Source organism: Bufo bufo, chromosome 6, assembly GCF_905171765.1.
Source record: "Bufo bufo chromosome 6, aBufBuf1.1, whole genome shotgun sequence".
NCBI classification, from domain to species: domain Eukaryota; kingdom Metazoa; phylum Chordata; class Amphibia; order Anura; family Bufonidae; genus Bufo; species Bufo bufo.
In genome coordinates, this window is record NC_053394.1 from 171,534,166 (window position 1) to 171,556,162 (window position 21,997).

Genomic DNA, 21,997 nt, shown 5'->3' on the forward strand with positions numbered 1-21,997 from the left:
CTAAAATATTGCCAATCAAACCGTCATCTCATCCAGCAAAAATCATACCCTACCCAAGATAATCGCCCAAAAACTGAAAAAACTATGGCTCTCAGACTATGGAAACACTACATATTAGGCATCGCCGCGTCCGTGACAACCTGGTCTACAAAAATACCACATGATCTAACCTGTCAGATAAATGTTGTAAATAACAAAAAATAAAAACGGTGCCAAAACAGCTATTTCTTGTTACCTTGCCTCACAAAAAGTGTAATATAGAGCAACCAAAAATCATATGTACCCTAAAATAGTACCAACAAAACTGCCACCCTATCCTGTAGTTTCAAAAATGGGTTCACTTTTTTGGAGTTTCTACTGTAGGGGTGCATCAGGGGGGCTTCAAATGGTACATGGTGTCAAAAAACCAGTCCAGCAAAATCTGCCTTCCAAAAACCGTATGGCATTCCTTTCCTCCTGCGCCTTGCTGTGTGCCCGTACAGCGGTTTACAACCACATAAGGGGTGTTTCTGTAAACTACAGAATCAGGGCCATAAATATTGAGTTTTGTTTGGCTGTTAACCCTTGCTTTGTAACTGGAAAAAAATTATTAAAATGGAAAATCTGCCAAAAAAGTGAAATTTTGAAATTGTATCTCTATTTTCCATTAATTCTTGTGGAACACCTAAAGGGTTAACAAAGTTTGTGAAATCAGTTTTGAATACCTTGAGGGGTGTAGTTTCTAGAATGGGGTTATTTTTGGGTGGTTTCTATTACGTAAGCCTCACAAAGTGACTTCAGACTTGAACTGGTCCTTGTAAAGTGGGTTTTTGAAAATTTCTGAAAAATTTAAAGATTTGCTTCTAAACTTCTAAGCCTTGTAACATCCCCAAAAAATAAAATGTCATTCCCAAAATGATCCAAACATGAAGTAGACATATGGGGAATGTAAAGTAATAACTATTTTTGTAGGTATTACTATGTATTGTAGAAGTAGAGAAATTGAAATTTGGAAATTTGCAATTTTTAAAATTTTTGGGTAAATTTGGTATTTTTTTATAAATAAAAATTTATTTTTTTGACTTCATTTTACCAGTGTCATGAAGTACAATATGTGACGAAAAAACTATCTCAGAATGGCCTGGATAAGTCAAAGCGTTTTAAAGTTATCACCACTTAAAGTGACAGTGGTCAGATTTGCAAAAAATGGCCTGGTCCTTAACCCCTTAAGGACACAGCCTTTTTACACCTTAGGACCAGGCCATTTTTTGAAAATCTGACCAGAGTCCCTTTAAGTGCTGATAACTTTAAAACGGTTTGACTTATCCAGGCCGTTCTGAGATTGTTTTTTCGTCACATATTGTACTTCATGACACTGGTAAAATGGAGTCAAAAAAAATAATTTTTTTGCACCAAAAAATACCTAATTTAACAAAAATTTGAAAAAAATTTGCAAATTTCAAAGTTTCAGTTTCTCTACTTCTGTAATACATAGTAATACCCCCAAAAATTGTGATGACTTTACATTCCCCATATGTCTACTTCATGTTTGAATTGTTTTGGGAATGATATTTTATTTTTTGGGGATGTTATAAGGCTTAGAAGTTTAGAAGCAAATCTTGAAATTTTTCCGAAATTTACAAAAACTCAATTTCTAGGGACCAGTTCAGGTCTCAAGTCACGTTGCGAGGCTTACATTATAGAAACAACCCAAAAATGACCCCATCTAAGAAACTACACCCCTCAAGGTATTCAAAACTGATTTTGCATACGTTGTTAACCCTTTAGGTGTTGCACAAGAGTTATTGGCAAATAGGGAGGAAATTTGAGAATTTCATTTTTTTGTCTAATTTTTCATTTTAACCCATTTTTTCCACTAACAAACCAAGGGTTAACAGCCAAACAAGACTGTATCTTTATTGCCCTGACTCTGCCATTTACAGAAACACCCAATATGTGGCCGTAAACTACTGTACGGCCACACAGCGGGGCGTAGAGTGAAAGGTGCGCCGTTTGGTTTTTGGAAGGCTGATTTTTATGGACTGGTTTATTTACACCATGTCCCATTTGAAGCCCCCTGATGCACCCCTAGAGGAGAAACTCCCTAAAAGTGACCCCATCTAAGAAACTACACCCCTCAAGGTATTCAAAACTGATTTTACATACGTCGTTAACCCTTTAGGTGTTGCACAAGAGTTATTGGCAAATGGCGATGAAATTTGAGAATTTCATTTTTTTGCCTAATTTTCCATTTTAACCCATTTTTTCCACTAACAAAGCAAGGGTTAACAGCCAAACAAGACTGTATCTTTATTGCCCTGACTCTGCTGTTTACAGAAACACCCTATATGTGGCCGTAAACTACTGTACGGCCACACAGCGGGGCGCAGAGTGAAAGGTGCGCCGTTTGGTTTTTGGAGGGCTGATTTTGCTGGACTGTTTTTTTGGCACCATGTCCCATTTGAAGCCCCCCTGATGCACCCCTAGATTATAAACTCCATAAAAGTGACCCCATCTAAGAAACTACACCCCTCAAGGTATTCAAAACTGATTTTACAAACTTTGTTAACCCTTTAGGTGTTGCACAAGATTTAATGGAAAATAGAGATACAATTTCAAAATTTCACTTTTTTGGCAGATTTTCCATTTTAATATTTTTTTTCCAGTTACAAAGCAAGGGTTAACAGCCAAACAAAACTCATTATTTATGGCCCTAATTCTGTAGTTTACAGAAACACCCCATATGTGGTCGTAAACAGCTGTACGGGCACACGGCAGGGCGCAGAAGGAAAGGAATGCCATACGGTTTTTGGAAGGCATATTTTGCTGGACTGGTTTTTTTGACACCATGTCCCATTTGAAGCCCCCCTGATGCACCCCTAGAGTAGAAACTCCAAAAAAGTGACCCCATTTTAGAAACTACGGGATAGGGTGGCAGTTTTGTTGGTACTAGTTTAGGGTACATATGATTTTTGGTTGCTCTATATTACACTTTTTGTGCGGCAAGGTAACAAGAAATAGCTTTTTTGGCACCGTTTTTTTTTTGTTATTTACAACATTCATCTGACAGGTTAGATCATGTGGTAATTTTATAGAGCAGGTTGTCACGGACGCGGAGATACCTAATATGTATACAATTTTTTTTATTTATGTAAGTTTTACACAATGATTTCATTTTTAAAACCAAAAAAATGTTTTAGTGTCTCCATAGTCTAAGAGCCATAGTTTTTTCAGTTTTTGGGCGATTATCTTAAGTAGGGTCTCATTTTTTGCGGGATGAGATGACGGTTTGATTGGCATCTATTTTGGGGTGCATATGACTTTTTGATTGCTTGCTATTACACTTTTTGTGATGTAAGATGACAAAAAATGGCTTTTTTTACACCGTTTTTATTTTTATTTTTTTACGGTGGTCATCTGAGGGGTTAGATCATGTGATATTTTTATAGAGCCGGGCGATACGGACGCGGCGATACCTAATATGTATACTTTTTTTTATTTATGTAAGTTTTACACAATGATTTCATTTTTGAAACAAAAAAAATCATGTTTTAGTGTTTCCATAGTCTAAGAGCCATAGTTTTTTCAGTTTTTGGGCGATTATCTTGGGTAGGGTATGATTTTTGCGGGATGAGATGACGGTTTGATTGTTACAATTTTGGCGTACATGCGACTTTTTTGATCACTTTTATTACCTTTTTTGGGAAGTAAGGTGGGCAAAATTTCAATTTCATCATAGTTTTTTATTTTTTATTTTTATGGTGTTCACCGTTCGGGTAAAGTAACATGACCGTTTTATAGATCAGGTCGTTACGGACGCGGCGATACCAAACATGTGTAGGGAATTTTATTTTTTTCATTTTTTATCAGTGATAAATGTGTTTTTACTTTTTTTTCACTTTTATTCACTTTTTTTTGACCCAGACCCACTTGGTTCTTGAAGATCCAGTGGGTCTGATGTCTGTATAATACAGTACAGTACAATATATATTGTTCTGTACTGTATTTTACTTACACTGAACAGATCTATGCCTTTCAGCACAGATCTGTTCAGCACCATGGACAGCAGGACGCCTGAGAGGCGTCCTGTTGCCATGGGAACCTTCCCCGTCTGCTCAGTACTGCTCAGAACTTCGCAGACGGGGAAGGGTAAGGAGGGGATCTCTCGGGGGGCTCTCTGGGGGCTCTCTCCCTCCCCATCGGGGGGCTGCAAAGGCACAGCAGCCCCCCGATGGGAGAGGGAGGGAGCTCCCTGCGCTGTTAACCTTTTCCATACAGCGGTCCGTACGGACCGCTGTATGGAAAGGGTTAAACGGCTGACATCGCATCGCAGATGTCAGCCGTTTATACCAGGGTGCCAGCAATGTGCTGGCACCCTGGTATCCCCACTAGACACCAACGATTATACAAGGGGAGGCGGGCGGGGGATCGCGATCCCGCCTGCCGCACCGCCCGCCTCCCGCACCGCCCACACCGCCCGCAACCCTCCCCCTGCACCTCCCGCCACCATAAAAATCATTCGGGGGTGCAGGGGGGGGTGAATAAAACTTTTTTTTTAGGCATATAAAGTTTCTGATCCCCGCGGTCAGGGACTGCGGGGACCAGAAACTTCAGAAATCGCAGCAAACCGCAGGTCTGAATTGACCTGCGGTTTGCCGCGATCGCCGACATGGGGGGGTCACGGGACCCCCCCGCGCATTTAGCCTAGGTGCCTGCTCAATGATTTGAGCAGGCACCGGGTTCCGATCACTGCCAGCCGCACGGCAGTGATCGAAAATACACAGGGCGTACATGTACGCCCTGTGTCCTTAAGTACCAGGGCACAAGGGCGTACCTGTACGCCCTATGTCCTTAAGAGGTTAAGGTGAAATAAGGCTGTGTCCTAAAGGGGTTAATGACCTATCCAGAGGATTGGTCAGCAATATCAGGAGCCTGAAAAAAAACCTTTTAGACCTGTTTCACATGTGCGTTAAGGGGATCTGTCAGGTGTTCCAACTGGGAACAGCTTGCCTGATCCATCAGTGCTGAGCGCTGCCAAAGTTGCGTCAGGCCCCATTCACTATAATGGCGGTATTTGTCCGGCTGCCCCTAGGCATATTTTCTAGGTTGCAGCCGGATCTCTGCTTCTCCCTATTATAGTGAATGGGTTTGGATGGAATTCCAGCAGCGCCCGGCAGTGATGGATTCGGTAGGCTGTTCAGCAGGCCGGAACTGCCTGCTGAATGTAAGGCACATGGGAAACAAGCCTGGACCATATGTAGTAGTTATATTGATCCATGTTCAGTTACTGACCTTCAATTAATGGGGTGACATCATTGAAAAACTGCCAGTATGTCTTGTCATTTGTGCTTCCTCCAAGATTGTTAATGGATGTCACATACACTCCCCAAGAAGAGGTCTCTGTCTGAAAACTGTGGGGAGAAAATATTTGTTTTAATTAACCAAAATACCATTACACCAGCAGGGATGGACTGGCTATAGACCCTATAGGGAAATTTCCCAGTGAGCTGATGCCCAGGGGGCCACCAGAGCCCTCCTCATGGTCTCCAGCTGGATTCAAAATGATCTCATGCTCTCAGTAGTAATTGATCAGGTACTTATGCAGTTGGCCGTCAGCTGCAGGTGTCCTCCTGAAGTCAGCTGTCCGCAGGACTGATACAGTTGGATACGGTAGTAGTACTTAGTGCTGCACTATGGTATTTAGTTCTGCTGGATAGTATTTTGTGCTGCACTATGGTATTGATGGTCTCATCTACTTGCGCTGTCCTCGCCTACTTGTGTTGCCCTGCCTTCTGTCAATCTGGACCAGCCTACAGCATGGGGCCACTTTTAGTTTTTTTTTTTCAGGGCCACTATAAGTTACTAGTCCGCCCCTGTACAACAGTGTCACTTAAGGGTACTTTCACACTGGCGTTTTGGCTTTCCGTTTGTGAGATCCGTTTCAGGGCTCTCACAAGCGGTCCAAAACAGATCAGTTTTGCCCTAATGCATTCTGAATGGATAAGGATCCGCTCAGAATGCATCAGTTTGCCTCCGTTCAGCCTCCATTCCGCTCTAGAGGCGGATACCAAAATGCTGCTTGCAAACGGATCCGTCCTGACACACAATGTAAGTCAATGGGGACGGATCCGTTTTCACTGACACAATGCAAAACGGATCCGCTCTCCATTGACTTTCAATGGTGTTCAAGACGGATCAGTTTTGGCAATATTAAAGATAATATAAACGGATCTGTTCTGAACGGATGCATGCGGTTGTATTATCAGTGCTGATCCGTCTGTGCAGATCTATGACGGATCCGCACCAAACGCGAGTGTGAAAGTAGCCTAAATTGTACTTATTTTGAGGTAGATGATATCTTCTATTCTATTAGGCCTCTTTCAGACGGGCGTTGCGGGAAAATGTGCGGGTGCGTTACGGGAACACCCGCGATTTTTCCGCGCGAGTGCAAAACATTGTAATGCGTTTTGCACTCGTGTAAGAAAAATCGCACATGTTTGGTACCCAAACCTGAACTTCTTCACAGAAGTTCGGGCTTGGGATCGGTGTTCTGTAGATTGTATTATTTTCCCTTATAACATGGTTATAAGGTAAAATAATAGCATTCTGAATACAGAATGCATAGTAAAATAGCGCTGGAGGGGTTAAAAGAAATAAAAAATAATTTAACTCACCTTAGTCCACTTGATCGCGCAGCCCGGCTTCTCTTCTGTCTTCATCTTAGCTCTGTGCAGCAACAGGACCTGTGGTGACGTCACTCCAGTCATCACATGATCCATCACCATGGTAAAAGATCATGTGATGGATCATGTGATGACCGGAGTGACGTCACCATAGGTCCTGTTCAGCAAAGGAGACAGAAGGAGATGCCGGTCTGCGCGATCAAGTGGACTAAGGTGAGTTAATTTTTTATTTTATTTTTTTAACCCCTCCAGCGCTATTTTACTATGCATTCTGTATTCAGAATGCTATTATTTTCCCTTATAACCATGTTATAAGGGAAAATAATAATGATCGGGTCTCCATCCCGATCGTCTCCTAGCAACCGTGCGTGAAAATTGCACCGCATCCACACTTGCTTGCGGATGCTTGCGATTTTCACGCAACCCCATTCACTTCTATGGGGCCTGCGTTGCGTGAAAAACGCAGAATATAGAGCATGCTGCGATTTTTACGCAACGCACAAGTGATGCGTGAAAATCACCGCTCATGTGCACAGCCCCATAGAAATGAATGGGTCGGTATACAGTGCGGGTGCAATGCGTTCAACTCACGCATCACATCCGCGCGGAATACTCGCCCGTGTGAAAGGGGCCTTAACATCCAAAGCTGCCTTCAAAATACTTCTGATTTCTCGCTAGCTTTCAGGCTGCAATGACCAATGTCTGACTGCTGTGCCCTCTTACTTTGTGACTTCCTCGACTTCAGATCTTGCAACATTAATATACTGTATTTACCTTCCTGACATGAGAAGACAAACTGTATAGGTGTGTTTCTCAGGCCACATCCTATTACTGTCGTGGGAACAGGTACAGCTGCCGAGATCATAAATATGCACTAACGCTATGATCAGTTGCAGCTAAAAAAACAAGCAGGTTTTTCCCATAGATTTTAACTGTTTTGAAGATTTTGCTGTTAATGGCACCGTTTTAAGGCAGAACTGCATGGCAATTAACAATCACTTTAATGAGTACTCGCTATTGTGGGTAAAACTACTGTATCACCAGCATGTTGTGAGGCTATTGACTTCAGTTTGGAAACTGTGACGAGCATGTGGGTACAGTTTTTCACCTGCATGTGGCCGCTGCTTTGTGGTACTACCTCTAAAACCAACACATATCAGTTTTGTGTGAAACTCTTTAGATTCAGTTTACTTTTCTTCAATGCAGGTTCCACAAAATAAACTACTAATTGGGGCCTCATTTTGTGAACAGGGAAGAACAGTCCTCCCATACAATGCACAGCGAGGCAAATTCACCCTCATGGGATTTCCAGCCTGACAGCATCAGAGGCTGACTGTAGCTTAATAACCTAATTTGGCCATTGTAGAAATACTTTAGTTGCAGCCTAGAGAAGATAATGAAATACAAGCAATGTGCATACAAACCAAGGTAAAAAGACAATTCTGTTATGTTTTCCTGAAATAGCGCCCCTCTTGTTCATAGACTATGTATGGTATTGCCTCCACTCTCTTGACTTTGGATGAGGTGTAATACCATGAAACTCAAGTCACCTTCGGCAAACAAGTCATAGGCTACTTTCACACTAGTGTTTTTTGTGGATCCGTCATGGATCTGCAAAAATGCTTCCTTTACAATAATACAACCGCATGCATCCGTCATGAACGGATCCGGTTGTATTATGTCTTCTATAGCCATGACGGATCCGTCATGAACACCATTGAAAGTCAATAGGGGACGGATCTGTTTTCTATTATGTCAGAGAAAACGGATCCGCCACCATGAACTTACATTGTGTGTCAGGACAGACCTCTCTTGCTCCGCACCACATTGCGGATAGAAAAACGCTGCTTGCAGTGTTATTCTGTCTGCGATGGGAGAGCAACCAAACGGAACGGAATGCATTCTGGTGCACTCTGTTTCCTTCAGTTCAGTTTTGTCCCCATTGACAATGAATGGGGACAAAACCAAAGAGTTTTCATCCGCTATTGAGATCCTATGACGAATCTCAATAGCGGAATTGAAAACGCTAATGTGAAAGTAGCCTTAGCTAGGTCAAGCCAAAGAAATAAGTAGAGAAGGCAAGCAAGTTTTTCTGACAAATTCCATGACTGTGATGTTTTCAGTTCAGGCCTGGTTCTTCTAAGGGGTTTCCCAACCCCTAAAAATGTGATTTAAGTGGTGGCAGGCTACCATTCACAATCAGGAAGTGTTAGGGGACCATGGTAACCACAGGCATGCAATCCCACCTAATGTAAAAGATTAGGATTTTTTTTCAGGCTTCTGAAAAAAAGCTTTCACACTACTAAACACCCAGTCAGAAGAATATGATTAACAACACTGACTGGTCAGTTTACTTTATTAATCAGATTCTTGCGGTTCCTGGTATAATACAGAGGTGTGACTTAAAACTCTGGGGTCCTAATACAAACTTAAGTCACCCAGCCATTACACATCATTTATGGTAGTGTGTTTTATTTGACAGGACCAGGGCCTTGGAGATTGTGGGCCCAAAGATCCATATGTCCCATATACAGTTGCAAGAAAAAGTATGTGAACCCTTTGGAATGATATGGATTTCTGCACAAATTGGTCATAAAATATGATCTGATCTTCATCTATGTCACAACAATAGACAATCACAGTCTGCTTAAACTAATAACACACAAAGAATTAAATGTTACCATGTTTTTATTGAACACACCATGTAAACATTCACAGTGCAGGTGGAAAAAGTATGTGAACCCTTGGATTTAATAACTGGTTGAACCTCCTTTGTCAGCAATAACTTCAACCAAACGTTTCCTGTAGTTGCAGATCAGACGTGCACAACGATCAGGAGTCATTCTTGACCATTCCTCATTACAGAACTGTTTCAGTTCAGCAATATTCTTGGGATGTCTGGTGTGAATCGCTTTCTTGAGGTCATGCTACAGCATCTCAATCGGGTTGAGGTCAGGACTCTGACTGGGCCACTCCAGAAGGCGTTTTTTTCTTCTGTTTAAGCCATTCTGTTGTTGATTTACTTCTATGCTTTGGGTCGTTGTCCTGTTGCAGCACCCATCTTCTGTTGAGTTTCAGCTGTGGACAGAAGTTCTCCAGCAAAATGTCTTGATAAACTTGGGAATTTATTTTTCCTTCGATGATAGCAATCCGTCCAGGCCCTGACGCAGCAAAGCAGCCCCAAACCATGATGCCCCCACCACCATACTTCACAGTTGGGATGAGGTTTTTATGTTGGTGTGCTGTGCCTCTTTTTCTCCACACATAGTGTTGTGTGTTTCTTCCAAACAACTCAACTTTGGTTTCATCTGTCCACAGTATATTTTGCCAGTACTGCTGTGGAACATCCAGGTGCTCTTGTGCAAACTGTAAACGTGCAGCAATGGTTTTTTTGGACAGCAGAGGCTTCCTCTGTGGTATCCTCCAATGAAATCCATTCTTGTTTAGTGTTTTACGTATCGTAGATTCGCTAACAGGGATGTTAGCATATGCCAGAGACTTTTGTAAGTCTTTAGCTGACACTCTAGGATTCTTCTTCACCTCATTGAGCAGTCTGCGCTGTGCTCTTGCAGTCATCTTTACAGGATGGCCACTCCCAGGGAGAGTAGCAGCAGTGCTTAACTTTCTCCATTTATAGACAATTTGTCTTATCGTGGACTGATGAACAGCAAGGCTTTTGGAGATACTTTTATAACCCTTTCCAGCTTTATGCAAGTCAACAATTCTTAATCGTAGGTCTTCTGAGAGCTCCTTTGTGCAAGGCATCATTCACATCAAACAATGCTTCTTGTGAAAAGCAAACCCAGCACTGGTGTGTGTTTTTTATAGGACAGGGCAGCTGTAACCAACACCTCCAATCTCATCTCATTGATTGGACTCTAGTTGGCTGACACCTTACTCCAATTAGCTCTTGGAGATGTCATTAGTCTAGGGGTTCACATACTTTTTCCACCTGCACTGTGAATGTTTACATGGTGTGTTCAATAAAAACATGGTAACATTTAATTCTTTGTGTGTTATTAGTTTAAGCAGACTGTGATTGTCTATTTTTGTGACTTAGAAGAAGATCAGATCACATTTTATGACCAATTTGTGCAGAAATCCATATAATTCCAAAGGATTCACATACTTTTTCTTGCAACTGTAAGTAGACCTGTCGGAACCTCAGTCCATATTTTGCATTAGGGCGCAGGAGGTTCAGGTTTCCTCTCTACCTACAGCCTATGATGGCCACTTTTAAGACCCAATTTCTGTACTATGCTGTCAGCAAAGTGGCAATCCAGGCATTTCTACAACTGAGCCATTTAAGACAGACAAGTTCCTATGGACCCACAGCCAGTGGCTACAACCTTTCATATAGGGTTGTTATGCAGAACATCCCTATCAACCAGAACTGGCAATAAAAATGGCAGAGAAGAGGTACAGAAGTTTATGTAGTCAACAGAGGCAAGTCCCTAGCATGAAAATGAATCAACGAGTTAAAGCAGAAAAATGTTACAAAATATTGGTATGGTGGAACTGCCACAGACATGCCCAGTGACTTACATGGGTACTGCACAACTCTGCATGACTAGGGTGCCAGTAGCATTTATGGAATGCCAATAGATAAAATATGACCAAAGTGGACATAGCTTGCGGAGGGCTTGAACCTCAATTTCTGGATGCCAGTGGAGAAGACAACAAGCCACTCCGCCTTGGTCTATGGTATTTAAGTTCAGGACTATGGTTAATTTGAGTTAAATCTTTGTGTTGGGTGAAAGAACGCCCAGCTACAACTCTATTTTACACCACTGATAAAAAGGATGTGAACTCCACATCTGTTCATAAACCACTCCAATAACCCTCACCTCCACTACTTCTCACCTGAAGTGTTTAGGATCGAGTTCTGCTGCCTTCTGCATAATCTGGAGAAGTGTGGATCCCTCCTTCACAGACACAACAATGGAGTACTTAAAGGGCTCTCCAATAAGGTCATTGTAGATGGTGTAATCCACTGAAATCAACTGAGCTTTACGGAATAAAAAGACAAAGCATAAAGCAAATGTGACTAATAAGAAGAAGGAAAAGCAATATAAAGTATGAATAGTATAAAGAGCTGATGGACTATAACCATTATCATGCATTAAAGGTCCTCTGAAATACTCACCTGAGTCTTCCTGTGCCCCTATATCTGTGGCACACAGCAGGCACACCAGGCAGAGAAGGTAAGCTAACATGATTCCTCAGAGGTCATGAAATATCTATGCCTGGGTCTGATATATATAAGGCGCAAGTCTAGCCAATAGGATGTCATGTCTCATTAACCCTTTTGCAGCCATTGGTGTTACATATTGTAGTTACATAGTTACTCGGGTTGAAAAAAGGCACAGGTGCATCAAGTTCAACTTGTGTCAGTTTGTCAAATTTTACACCTCTGATGCCACACTTTAAGCTCAAACTTTAAAGAGGTTGTCCAGGCTTACAGTGAAATGACATCTTAATTAATCTGTGGAAAGAAGATCCATTGTACTAGACTTACCACTCCGACATGCTGTCAGTTCCTCTAAGCAGCTTTGTGGGCAGCACAAGGTGGCAAACAAGAAGAGACTGACCATATTTTTCTCAGCAATGCGGGCACATATGAACATGGGACAAACACAAATGCATTCAGCTGCTAACCGCACATGCAACCGGTCAGCCAGTTTCATAGGTACAAATCTGCTGACAGGTGCCCTTTAACCACCACAGTTTTACTAGAGCTCAGCTCAGGCTTTGGAAAAAGCAGTTAAAGGGCATCTGCCAGCAGATTTGTACCTATGACACTGGCTGACCTTTTGCATGTGCGCTAGGCAGCTGAAGGCATCTATGTTGATTCCCTTGTTCATATGTGCCTGCACTGCTAAGAACAATGATGTTTTAATATATGCAAATGAGACTCTAGGAGCAATAGGGGTTTTGCCATTGCACCTAGATGCTCTGCTCTCTCTGCAGCTACCGCACCCTCTGTACTTTGATTGATAGGACCAGGTGTGAGGACGTTTACACTGCCTGGTCCTGTCACTCAAAGTACAGAGGGCGTGGCAGTTGCAGAGAGAGCAGAGTCTCTAGGTGTAATGGCAACGACCCCGTTGCTCTTAGAGGCTCATTTGAATATATCAAAACATCATTTTTTTCTCAGCAATGTGGGCACATATGAACATGGGACTAACACAGATGCCTTCAGCTGCGAAGCACACATGTAACAGGTCAGCCAGTTTCATAGATACAAATCTGCTGACAGATGCCCTTTAACTGTTCAGTTGCAGGGGGTGAGGGGGGTGGCTTCTTTAGCTACTCATATTTCTAGATTAGTAGCAGCTATATACATTAACTAACAACCCAATGCTTTCACACAAGACTAGCATGTATCATCAGCAGGAGATATCGCTGTTAGAAATTGCATTGGGATTAAACATGGTAAAATCTGCCCATATCTCTAGCTGCTACCTATCCAGAGATATGCAAATTAGCTTCTAGGAGCAGGGTGGGCATTGCTCCTGCACCCAGAGGCTCCGTTCTCCCACCTCTTGTCACGCCCTGCCATCCTTGATTGACAGGGCCAGCGTTCATCTCCCGCAGGCCCTGTGTGCTGTATAAATCTCACGCCTGCGCAGTGTCGTTTACCGGGCCGGCAGGAGGAGACGAGTGCTGCCTGGCCCTGTCAATCAAGGATGGCAGGGCGTGACATGAGGTAGGTGGAGGAGCAATGTCCCCCCTGCTCCTAGAGGCTAATTTGCATATCATAAAAGTTAAAATTGTGCAGTAAGGGGGCTATCAGTAAGCATAAGAATAATAGAGTTAGGGTCTGCTGACATTAGCATATCGCTAATGTCAGGCAGTTTAATAGGGTTAAAGCTGGTGACAGAAACCCTTTAAAAAGTTATGATTGCTGGAACACAAAGGTGGAAAATGTTACTAGTTCTTAAAAGGGTTTACCGAGATTTAAATAGTGATGACCTATCCTCTGGATCCCGCTGCCTTCTCTCTGCTTACAAAGCACAGCGCCGTACATTGTATAGCAGTTGTGCTCGGTATTGCAGCTCAACCTCATTCACTTGAATGAGGCTGAGCTGTGCTTAGGCTACGTGACCGATGAACATGTCGTCACTGATCTAGAGAGAGCAACAAGAAGGCCGTGGCCCCACTGGGAGCGCTGCTGTCTTGTCAAACTGATGAACAGTGGGGGTTCTGGGTGTAGGACCCCCACGATCAGATACTGATGACCTATGCTGACGATAGGTCATTAATATTAAATTCTCAGAAAAACCCTTTAGGGCTTAAATTAGTTATGTCACAAAGGGGTTGCGCACCAACAAGATTTACTTCAGACAAATATTAAAAATCTACAATAAAAAAGTGACATTTGCAGTTTTGGGGATTTTTTTTTTTTATGGGATTGTCTCCTATCAATCTAACCTGTTAGGGAATATGATGCTAACAGAGGGAACAGAAATGATAAAAATAGTTGGGTGGCCAACGGCCCTCCTCCACACCTAATTGCCCATTCTTAAAGCCTCATTTAAAGAGTGATTGTCCAAGCCGTACTAGTACTCCATTAACAAAGACTTTTTTCTCATGTTCTATAAAATATAGTATGTTGAAATAGCAACCATCAGAAGTTATTCTCTTAAGGGTCATAGAGTTGGACAGTTTATCATCCCATGGTACCTTGATGTAGTAGGTTGTACCACACAGGAGTACCATAAAAGGCTATAGAGATCAGCTCTGCTGTTGACACAATTATGGGGTAATAGCTTGAGACATACATCTACTTCCTATGTGGATGTAGCGGATGTATGTAGTTGCTAAACAGGCGCAACTTTTACTTCAACTTGACCTTAATATATCTTGAATCAAGATTGAGTTAGTCTTTATCAAGTCCCTGTTTTTATTCCATACCCTTCCAAAACCTGCTTAGACATCAAATGACAGCTTGAAACTGGTAGTCAAATATTAGGATCATTGTGAAGGAAAGATGGTCATGACATACTATTTGCATCAACGTCACTAAATTAGTGCTGCCAATGACGCATTTGGTACATTCATGGCTATAAAAGGGTTAATGTCTTCCAGTTCTATGTCCTGTTACATCTAATCGTATCCTTTTCATTAAGTAAACAGTAAGCGTGCAAGAAACAGGTTTGTTTCTGAACAGATTCCATGGTACACATTGTTCAGTCCCAGTTATGAGCCGTGTGTACTACAAAGGACCTTCCTGTATTGGCTCATATACTTAGTACAGTTTATGTAAGTGGAATTGTTAATAACGCACTTTACGGTAAAACACAGATAAGCTGGCAGTGCCCATTGGCAGTGAAGATGAAATTCATAGACATAGTGGTATGTTGGCAGGAAGCTTCACTGCTATAAAGCCAGGCCCAAAACTGCCACTTGGACGGGTACAAAGTGTTTATCCAGTGTAGGGCTGAAACGATTCATCGATTTAATCGATGTAATCGAGGCAAAAAAATCCTCGATGCAGTTTTTCTGCATCGAGGATTCGTTTAAATCACATGACCACAGAGCGTGAGGGAAATTAAGCTTCTCACTCACCGCTCCATGGCCTCCCGTCGGCACCGCGCTGCAGGACCTTGCATTCACACATCGTCAGCACGCTGGCTGACGCTGTGTGTGACGTCAGGTCCCCAGTGCATGCTGGGATGAAGACGCGTCTCCTGCGGACTCCGTTTGTCGGCGCACTCTGCACTGAAAGGTAAGTATAAAGTTAGCAGAGGCGGCGGGGCGGTAAATGGCGGCACCTGTGATTTGGCATGGGGAAAACGAGGGCACCTGTGATTTGGCATGGGCTGGGGAAAACGGGGGCACCTGTGATTTGGCATGGGGAAATGGGGGCACCTGTCATTTGGCATGGGCTGGGGAAAACGGGGGCACCTGTGATTTGGCATTCATAAAGTTATTGGGGGGGGCACCTGTGATTTGGCTTGTATAACGTTAGAGGGGTTAATGGGAGCACCTATGATTTGCCATGTATAAAAGTATTGGGGGGGTTAATGGGGGCACCTGTGATTTGGCATGGGGAAATGGGGGCAGCTGTGGTTTGGCATGTATAAAGTTATTGGCGGGGGGGCACCTGTGATTTGGCATGTATAACGTTAGTGGTGTTAGAGGGGTTAATGGGAGCACCTATGATTTGCCATGTATAAAAGTATTGGGGGGGAAGAGGGGTTAATGGGGGCACCTGTGATTAGGCACTCGGAGGGTTGATCTGGGGGAGTGGGAGACATGGTGGATGGCATGGAGGCACTGGGAAAGGGGGACATCATGGCAATCTGGATGGAGGGGCTGATTGCAGTGCCATCATGGGGCACTAGGAGACATGGCATGGAGGGGCTGCTGAACTGATGGCACTGGGAAAGGGGGACATTTTTATAAAGTAATACATTATTTTAAGAAGGTTTTTCTTATTAGATTACTCAATGAATCGGAAAAAATAATCGATAGAATACTCGATTACTTAAATAATCGTTTACTGCAGCCCTAATCCAGTGTAAATCCCAGAGTGTAAGCACAGTAAGAAACCGATTTATACAACCCCTATATATTAACCAATGGCACACTGAGTATAGTGAACAGGAAGGGGTTAAAGTATTTCTTTGCTGCTCCATATATTTTTCCTGAAAACCATGTTTACTCAGATTATTGGCGGATTACTGTTAACAATGTTCCATCCTGATACAAGAAAATCTTGTTTAAAGGGAACCTGTCACCACCTTCATCCTGCTCTCTCTGACGGGCACACTGCCGCCTCTCCCCGCAGCTCGGGACTGCATTGTTACGGCACGATTCCAGTTTTGCCACTCCTAAAAGGTACATTTCTTAAAAAATTATTTATATACAAGCATAAGGGAGACAGCACTAAAATCAGTGTGCCTCTCGCTACCGTATGGTGCCCGATTCCCTTTAACATTACCGCATTATGAGCACATATGCTACAGCTCCGGGATTCTCCTGAACTGAACATAGATCAGGTTGAATAGAACTTGAGGGTTTTGTAGCTATAATATGGACCTTAAAGGGGCTTTCCAATTTTGGGGACTTTTTCAAGCCCCTCCTGCTGTACCGGTTGACTAAACCATACTCACCTGCTCCCTTCTTCTCTCTTCTGTAAACAGGATGGATAGGTCATGTGCTTCACTGCAGGAAATGACTGGCCTCAGCAGTGACCCAGTGACCCAGTAGTGACATGCTATTTGTTTGTATGTATAATGGTGTGCAGCCATCTTGGTTTTTATAATTATGTTTGCTTCATGGATATGCACCTGTGATTCTGAAGGTTCTAGTCTAAATTCTCTTGTGGTATATATTGAGGGTAGCGCCTGTTTTAGACTGAACACACCCATCTACCTGGGACTTCTGAGTAGAGTACGTATGTAGCTGTTTCCTACACTGCCTTGAATATTGTAGGCTTAAATAAGTCCAAAGAAAGGCAGTATATTTAGTGTTAGGGACCCATCTGCGGAAGCCACCTTGACGCCTGGTAGATGGGCCCGACACATGTTTGAGCAAATATGTGCGCTAAGAGTTTCCATTAACTCATTTACAGGGAGTGCAGAATTATTAGGCAAGTTGTATTTTTGAGGATTAATTTTATTATTGAACAACAACCATGTTCTCAATGAACCCAAAAAACTCATTAATATCAAAGCTGAATATTTTTGGAAGTAGTTTTTAGTTTGTTTTTAGTTTTAGCTATTTTAGGGGGATATCTGTGTGTGCAGGAGACTATTACTGTGCATAATTATTAGGCAACTTAACAAAAAACAAATATATACCCATTTCAATTATTTATTTTTACCAGTGAAACCAATATAACATCTCAACATTCACAAATATACATTTCTGACATTCAAAAACAAAACAAAAACAAATCAGTGACCAATATAGCCACCTTTCTTTGCAAGGACACTCAAAAGCCTGCCATCCATGGATTCTGTCAGTGTTTTGATCTGTTCACCATCAACATTGCGTGCAGCAGCAACCACAGCCTCCCAGACACTGTTCAGAGAGGTGTACTGTTTTCCCTCCTTGTAAATCTCACATTTGATGATGGACCACAGGTTCTCAATGGGGTTCAGATCAGGTGAACAAGGAGGCCATGTCATTAGATTTTCTTCTTTTATACCCTTTCTTGCCAGCCACGCTGTGGAGTACTTGGACGCGTGTGATGGAGCATTGTCCTGCATGAAAATCATGTTTTTCTTGAAGGATGCAGACTTCTTCCTGTACCACTGCTTGAAGAAGGTGTCTTCCAGAAACTGGCAGTAGGACTGGGAGTTGAGCTTGACTCCATCCTCAACCCGAAAAGGCCCCACAAGCTCATCTTTGATGATACCAGCCCAAACCAGTACTCCACCTCCACCTTGCTGGCGTCTGAGTCGGACTGGAGCTCTCTGCCCTTTACCAATCCAGCCACGGGCCCATCCATCTGGCCCATCAAGACTCACTCTCATTTCATCAGTCCATAAAACCTTAGAAAAATCAGTCTTGAGATATTTCTTGGCCCAGTCTTGACGTTTCAGCTTGTGTGTCTTGTTCAGTGGTGGTCGTCTTTCAGCCTTTCTTACCTTGGCCATGTCTCTGAGTATTGCACACCTTGTGCTTTTGGGCACTCCAGTGATGTTGCAGCTCTGAAATATGGCCAAACTGGTGGCAAGTGGCATCTTGGCAGCTGCACGCTTGACTTTTCTCAGTTCATGGGCAGTTATTTTGCGCCTTGGTTTTTCCACACGCTTCTTGCGACCCTGTTGACTATTTTGAATGAAACGCTTGATTGTTCGATGATCACGCTTCAGAAGCTTTGCAATTTTAAGAGTGCTGCATGCCTCTGCAAGATATCTCACTATTTTTGACTTTTCTGAGCCTGTCAAGTCCTTCTTTTGACCCATTTTGCCAAAGGAAAGGAAGTTGCCTAATAATTATGCACACCTAATATAGGGTGTTGATGTCATTAGACCACACCCCTTCTCATTACAGAGATGCACATCACCTAATATGCTTAATTGGTAGTAGGCTTTCGAGCCTATACAGCTTGGAGTAAGACAACATGCATAAAGAGGATGATGTGGTCAAAATACTCATTTGCCTAATAATTCTGCACGCAGTGTATAGTCGGTATTGTACCACTTTCATTTAGAATGACCCCCATTTCATAGCTCTATTGTTTGTATGTATAATGGTGTGCAGCCATCTTGGTTTTTATAATTATAATTATGTTTGCTTCATGGATATGCACCTGTGATACTGAAGGTTCTAGTCTAAATTCTCTTATGGTATATATTGAGGGTAGCGCCTCTTTTAGACTGAACACGCCCATCTACCTGGGACTTCTGAGCAGAGTACGTATGTAGCTGGTTCCTACACTGCCCTGAATATTTTAGGCTTGGGTAAGTCCAAAGAAAGGCAGTATATTTAGTGTTAGGGACCCATCTGCGGAAGCCACCTTGACGCCTGGTAAATGAGCCCGACACACGTTTGATCAAATATGTGCGCTAAGAGCTTCCATTAACTCATTTATAGTCGGTATTGTACCACTTTTATTTAGAATGACCCCCATTTCTTAGCTCTATTGTTTGTATGTATAATGGTGTGCAGCCATCTTGGTTTTTATAATGCTATTTGGGGAAACATCATCGCTAGGCCAGTCATTGACTGTCTATCCGAAAATTTTCAGAAAAGGTACTTAGAAGATGCAGAAGAGTCCCAGGGAGTTGGAACTAAGCAATAGAAGACAGTGTGTTTTCGTCAACAGGTTAAAAAAATACCTAAAGCTGGAAAACCCCTTTCAGATGCAGCCGTATATTTATCCAGTGGACGCCATCCAACACCCTACACACTCCGGAACCATATGGCCATGAACAAGGTCCAGGCTGCACCGAAATGTTGGCCATGATTTACTAAATACTTTTTGGATGGTCCAAAAAAAATCCTAAGGCCCCTTTCACACGGGGCGAGAATTCCTTGCGGGTGCTACGCGTGAGGTGAACGCATTGCACCCGCACTGAATCCGGACCCATTCACTTCAGTGGGGCTGTGCAGATTTGCGGTGATTTTCACACATCACTTGTGCGTTGCGTTAAAATCGCAGCGTGTCTATATACTGTGTTTTTCACGCAACGCAGGCCCCATAGAAGTGAATAGGGGTGCGTGAAAATCGCATAGCATCCACAAGCAAGTGCGGATGCGGTGCGCTTTTCACGCATGGTTGCTAGGAGATGATGTTAGTAAATTGATTAAAGTCAATTTACTCTATTATTTTCCCTTATAACATGGTTATAAGGTAAAAATAATAGCATTTTTAATACAGAATAATAACTAACATGTTGCTTGAGGGGTTAAAAAAAATAATTAACACACCTCATCCACTTGATCGCGCAGCCGGCATCGTCCTCTTTCTTCTTCTTTAGGACCTGCAAAAGGACCTTTGATGACGTAATCACGCTTACCATGTGGTGACGTTAGTGCAGGTTCTGCTGGATAAAAGATAGAAGATCCTTACGTCATCAAAGGTCCTTTTGCAGGTCCTGAAAGAAGAAGAAAGAAGAAGAGGCCGGCTGTGGGAACAAGTGGATGAGTTAATTTTATTTTTTAACCCCTCATTTGACATTTTAGCAAGCATTCTGTATTAAGAATGCTATTTTCCTTTATAATCATGTTATAAGGGAAAACAAGAAAAATGAAGAAGTCCGGGTTCGGGTCTGGGTACCACAGTCAGTTTTTTCTCCCGCGCGTGCAAAACGCATTGCACTCGTGTGGAAAAAACTGAACATCAGAACGCAATCACAGACAAAACTGACTGCAATTGCGTACCTACTCGCGCGGGTTTCCCGCAATGCACACGCGACGCATCCGGAGCAAATCCGGGACACCCGTGTGAAAGAGGCCTAACTGCACCATATTCATAGTACTGTGATATTTTATACTATTATTTTGTGTACCATTTATCACTGAGCACCTCCATCTTCACATGGAGTGCCAACCAATCCTTCTCCTGCTAAATATTTAGAAAGTGAAGCCAGCCTTACTATATGTTTGCAAGAAATTTACTCACCATCATTACTTGGGCACGAGATTTCTTTCACAGAAACATAACTTTTACCCCACAAGAAGGGTAGAAGTTGAGCTGCAGCAATTGGCAAGGAGAACTTGCCTTCTGGTATCAAATTTATGAGCTTCTGTAGGGTCTGAAGACAGTCCCAGCGTTCTGAAGAATAGTAAGACTTAGCAACTATTAGGGCCTAGGATTAGGAAGTAGAAAGGTTAATATTTAATTATGAATAGAAATATGGCTTCAGAGTAATAATTTGTATACAGTATAATTTACATCCGAAATTCAAGCAGAAAGATAATAATCTGGAATATACAATTATAACAAAAAAGGATTGACTTTTAAATTCTTCAAATTCAATATATTTCAAATGATCCATATTGGCATCATATGGGACATAATCACCCTCTGCTGGTGCATATCCTCCAACTATGCCAATTTTGAGTGGTACATTACAACTTTTTTGTGTGGGGGAGAGAGTCTTCACAAGTTGGTGTTACTGCTTATCATGCTCCTACCCCATTCATCCCACACTTATATGGCTGCATTGACAATATTATGGAATTATCCTAATCGCCAAATTGACAGGGACTGTATAAAACCAGCTTTAGTTCGTTTATACCACACAATTTGTTGTCATATGGGTTATATGTTAGTAATTTCAATTAACTTAATGTCCACCTTTTTTATCCAAATGGTAAAAAAAAAATCTGATCTCCTGCATGAGTAGGAGCTCTGTCCTCCTGATAGAGAGCTTAAAGGGAACCTGTCACCGGGACTTTGTGTATAAAGGAGGACACAGAGCTATGGACACTGGTTATTGCGGATGGGCTAGCGGCCATCTAGCAACCCATGTCCTCAGCTCTATACCCAAAATCCAGGTGACAGGTTCCCTTTAATATCCCATAGAGGTAGCTTAACAGGATTTCCTGTTTCCATCAACATTATTTAAAATAATCTTTTATGACGGTAGCTGTAATGATGTAATGTATTTCTTGTACCTTTATTGTTACTATCTTGCGTTCTAGGCTCTGGTCACATGATCATGTCCTTGCAGCTCTTTCTTATTTCCTGTGATGTTATGTCCATGGGAATGTCAAAGCAGCAACAGGGGCAGTGATAGGGGAGTGTCTATGTAACTAGCTGGGTGGGAGGAGCTATAAACTAGCTGGGTGTTGTTAGCGGCAGTGATAGGGGATTGTCTATGTAACTAGGTGGGTGGAAGGAGCTATAAACTAGTTGGGTGTTGTTA

General features: G+C 42.5%; 1 protein-coding gene across 1 annotated transcript in view; it reads right to left on the reverse strand.

The window, feature by feature from the left end:
* The window catches only part of LOC121003057 (cobalamin binding intrinsic factor-like), a 40,782-nt gene that overhangs the window by 6,957 nt on the left and 11,828 nt on the right, over positions 1–21,997 (reverse strand). The window contains exons 6-8 of the mRNA XM_040434611.1: positions 20,749–20,935; positions 11,526–11,670; positions 5,272–5,390 (exon numbers count right to left, since the gene is read on the reverse strand). Of these exons, the coding sequence (XP_040290545.1) occupies positions 5,272–5,390; positions 11,526–11,670; positions 20,749–20,935 (451 nt within the window). The remainder of the gene's footprint in view (positions 1–5,271; positions 5,391–11,525; positions 11,671–20,748; positions 20,936–21,997) is intronic.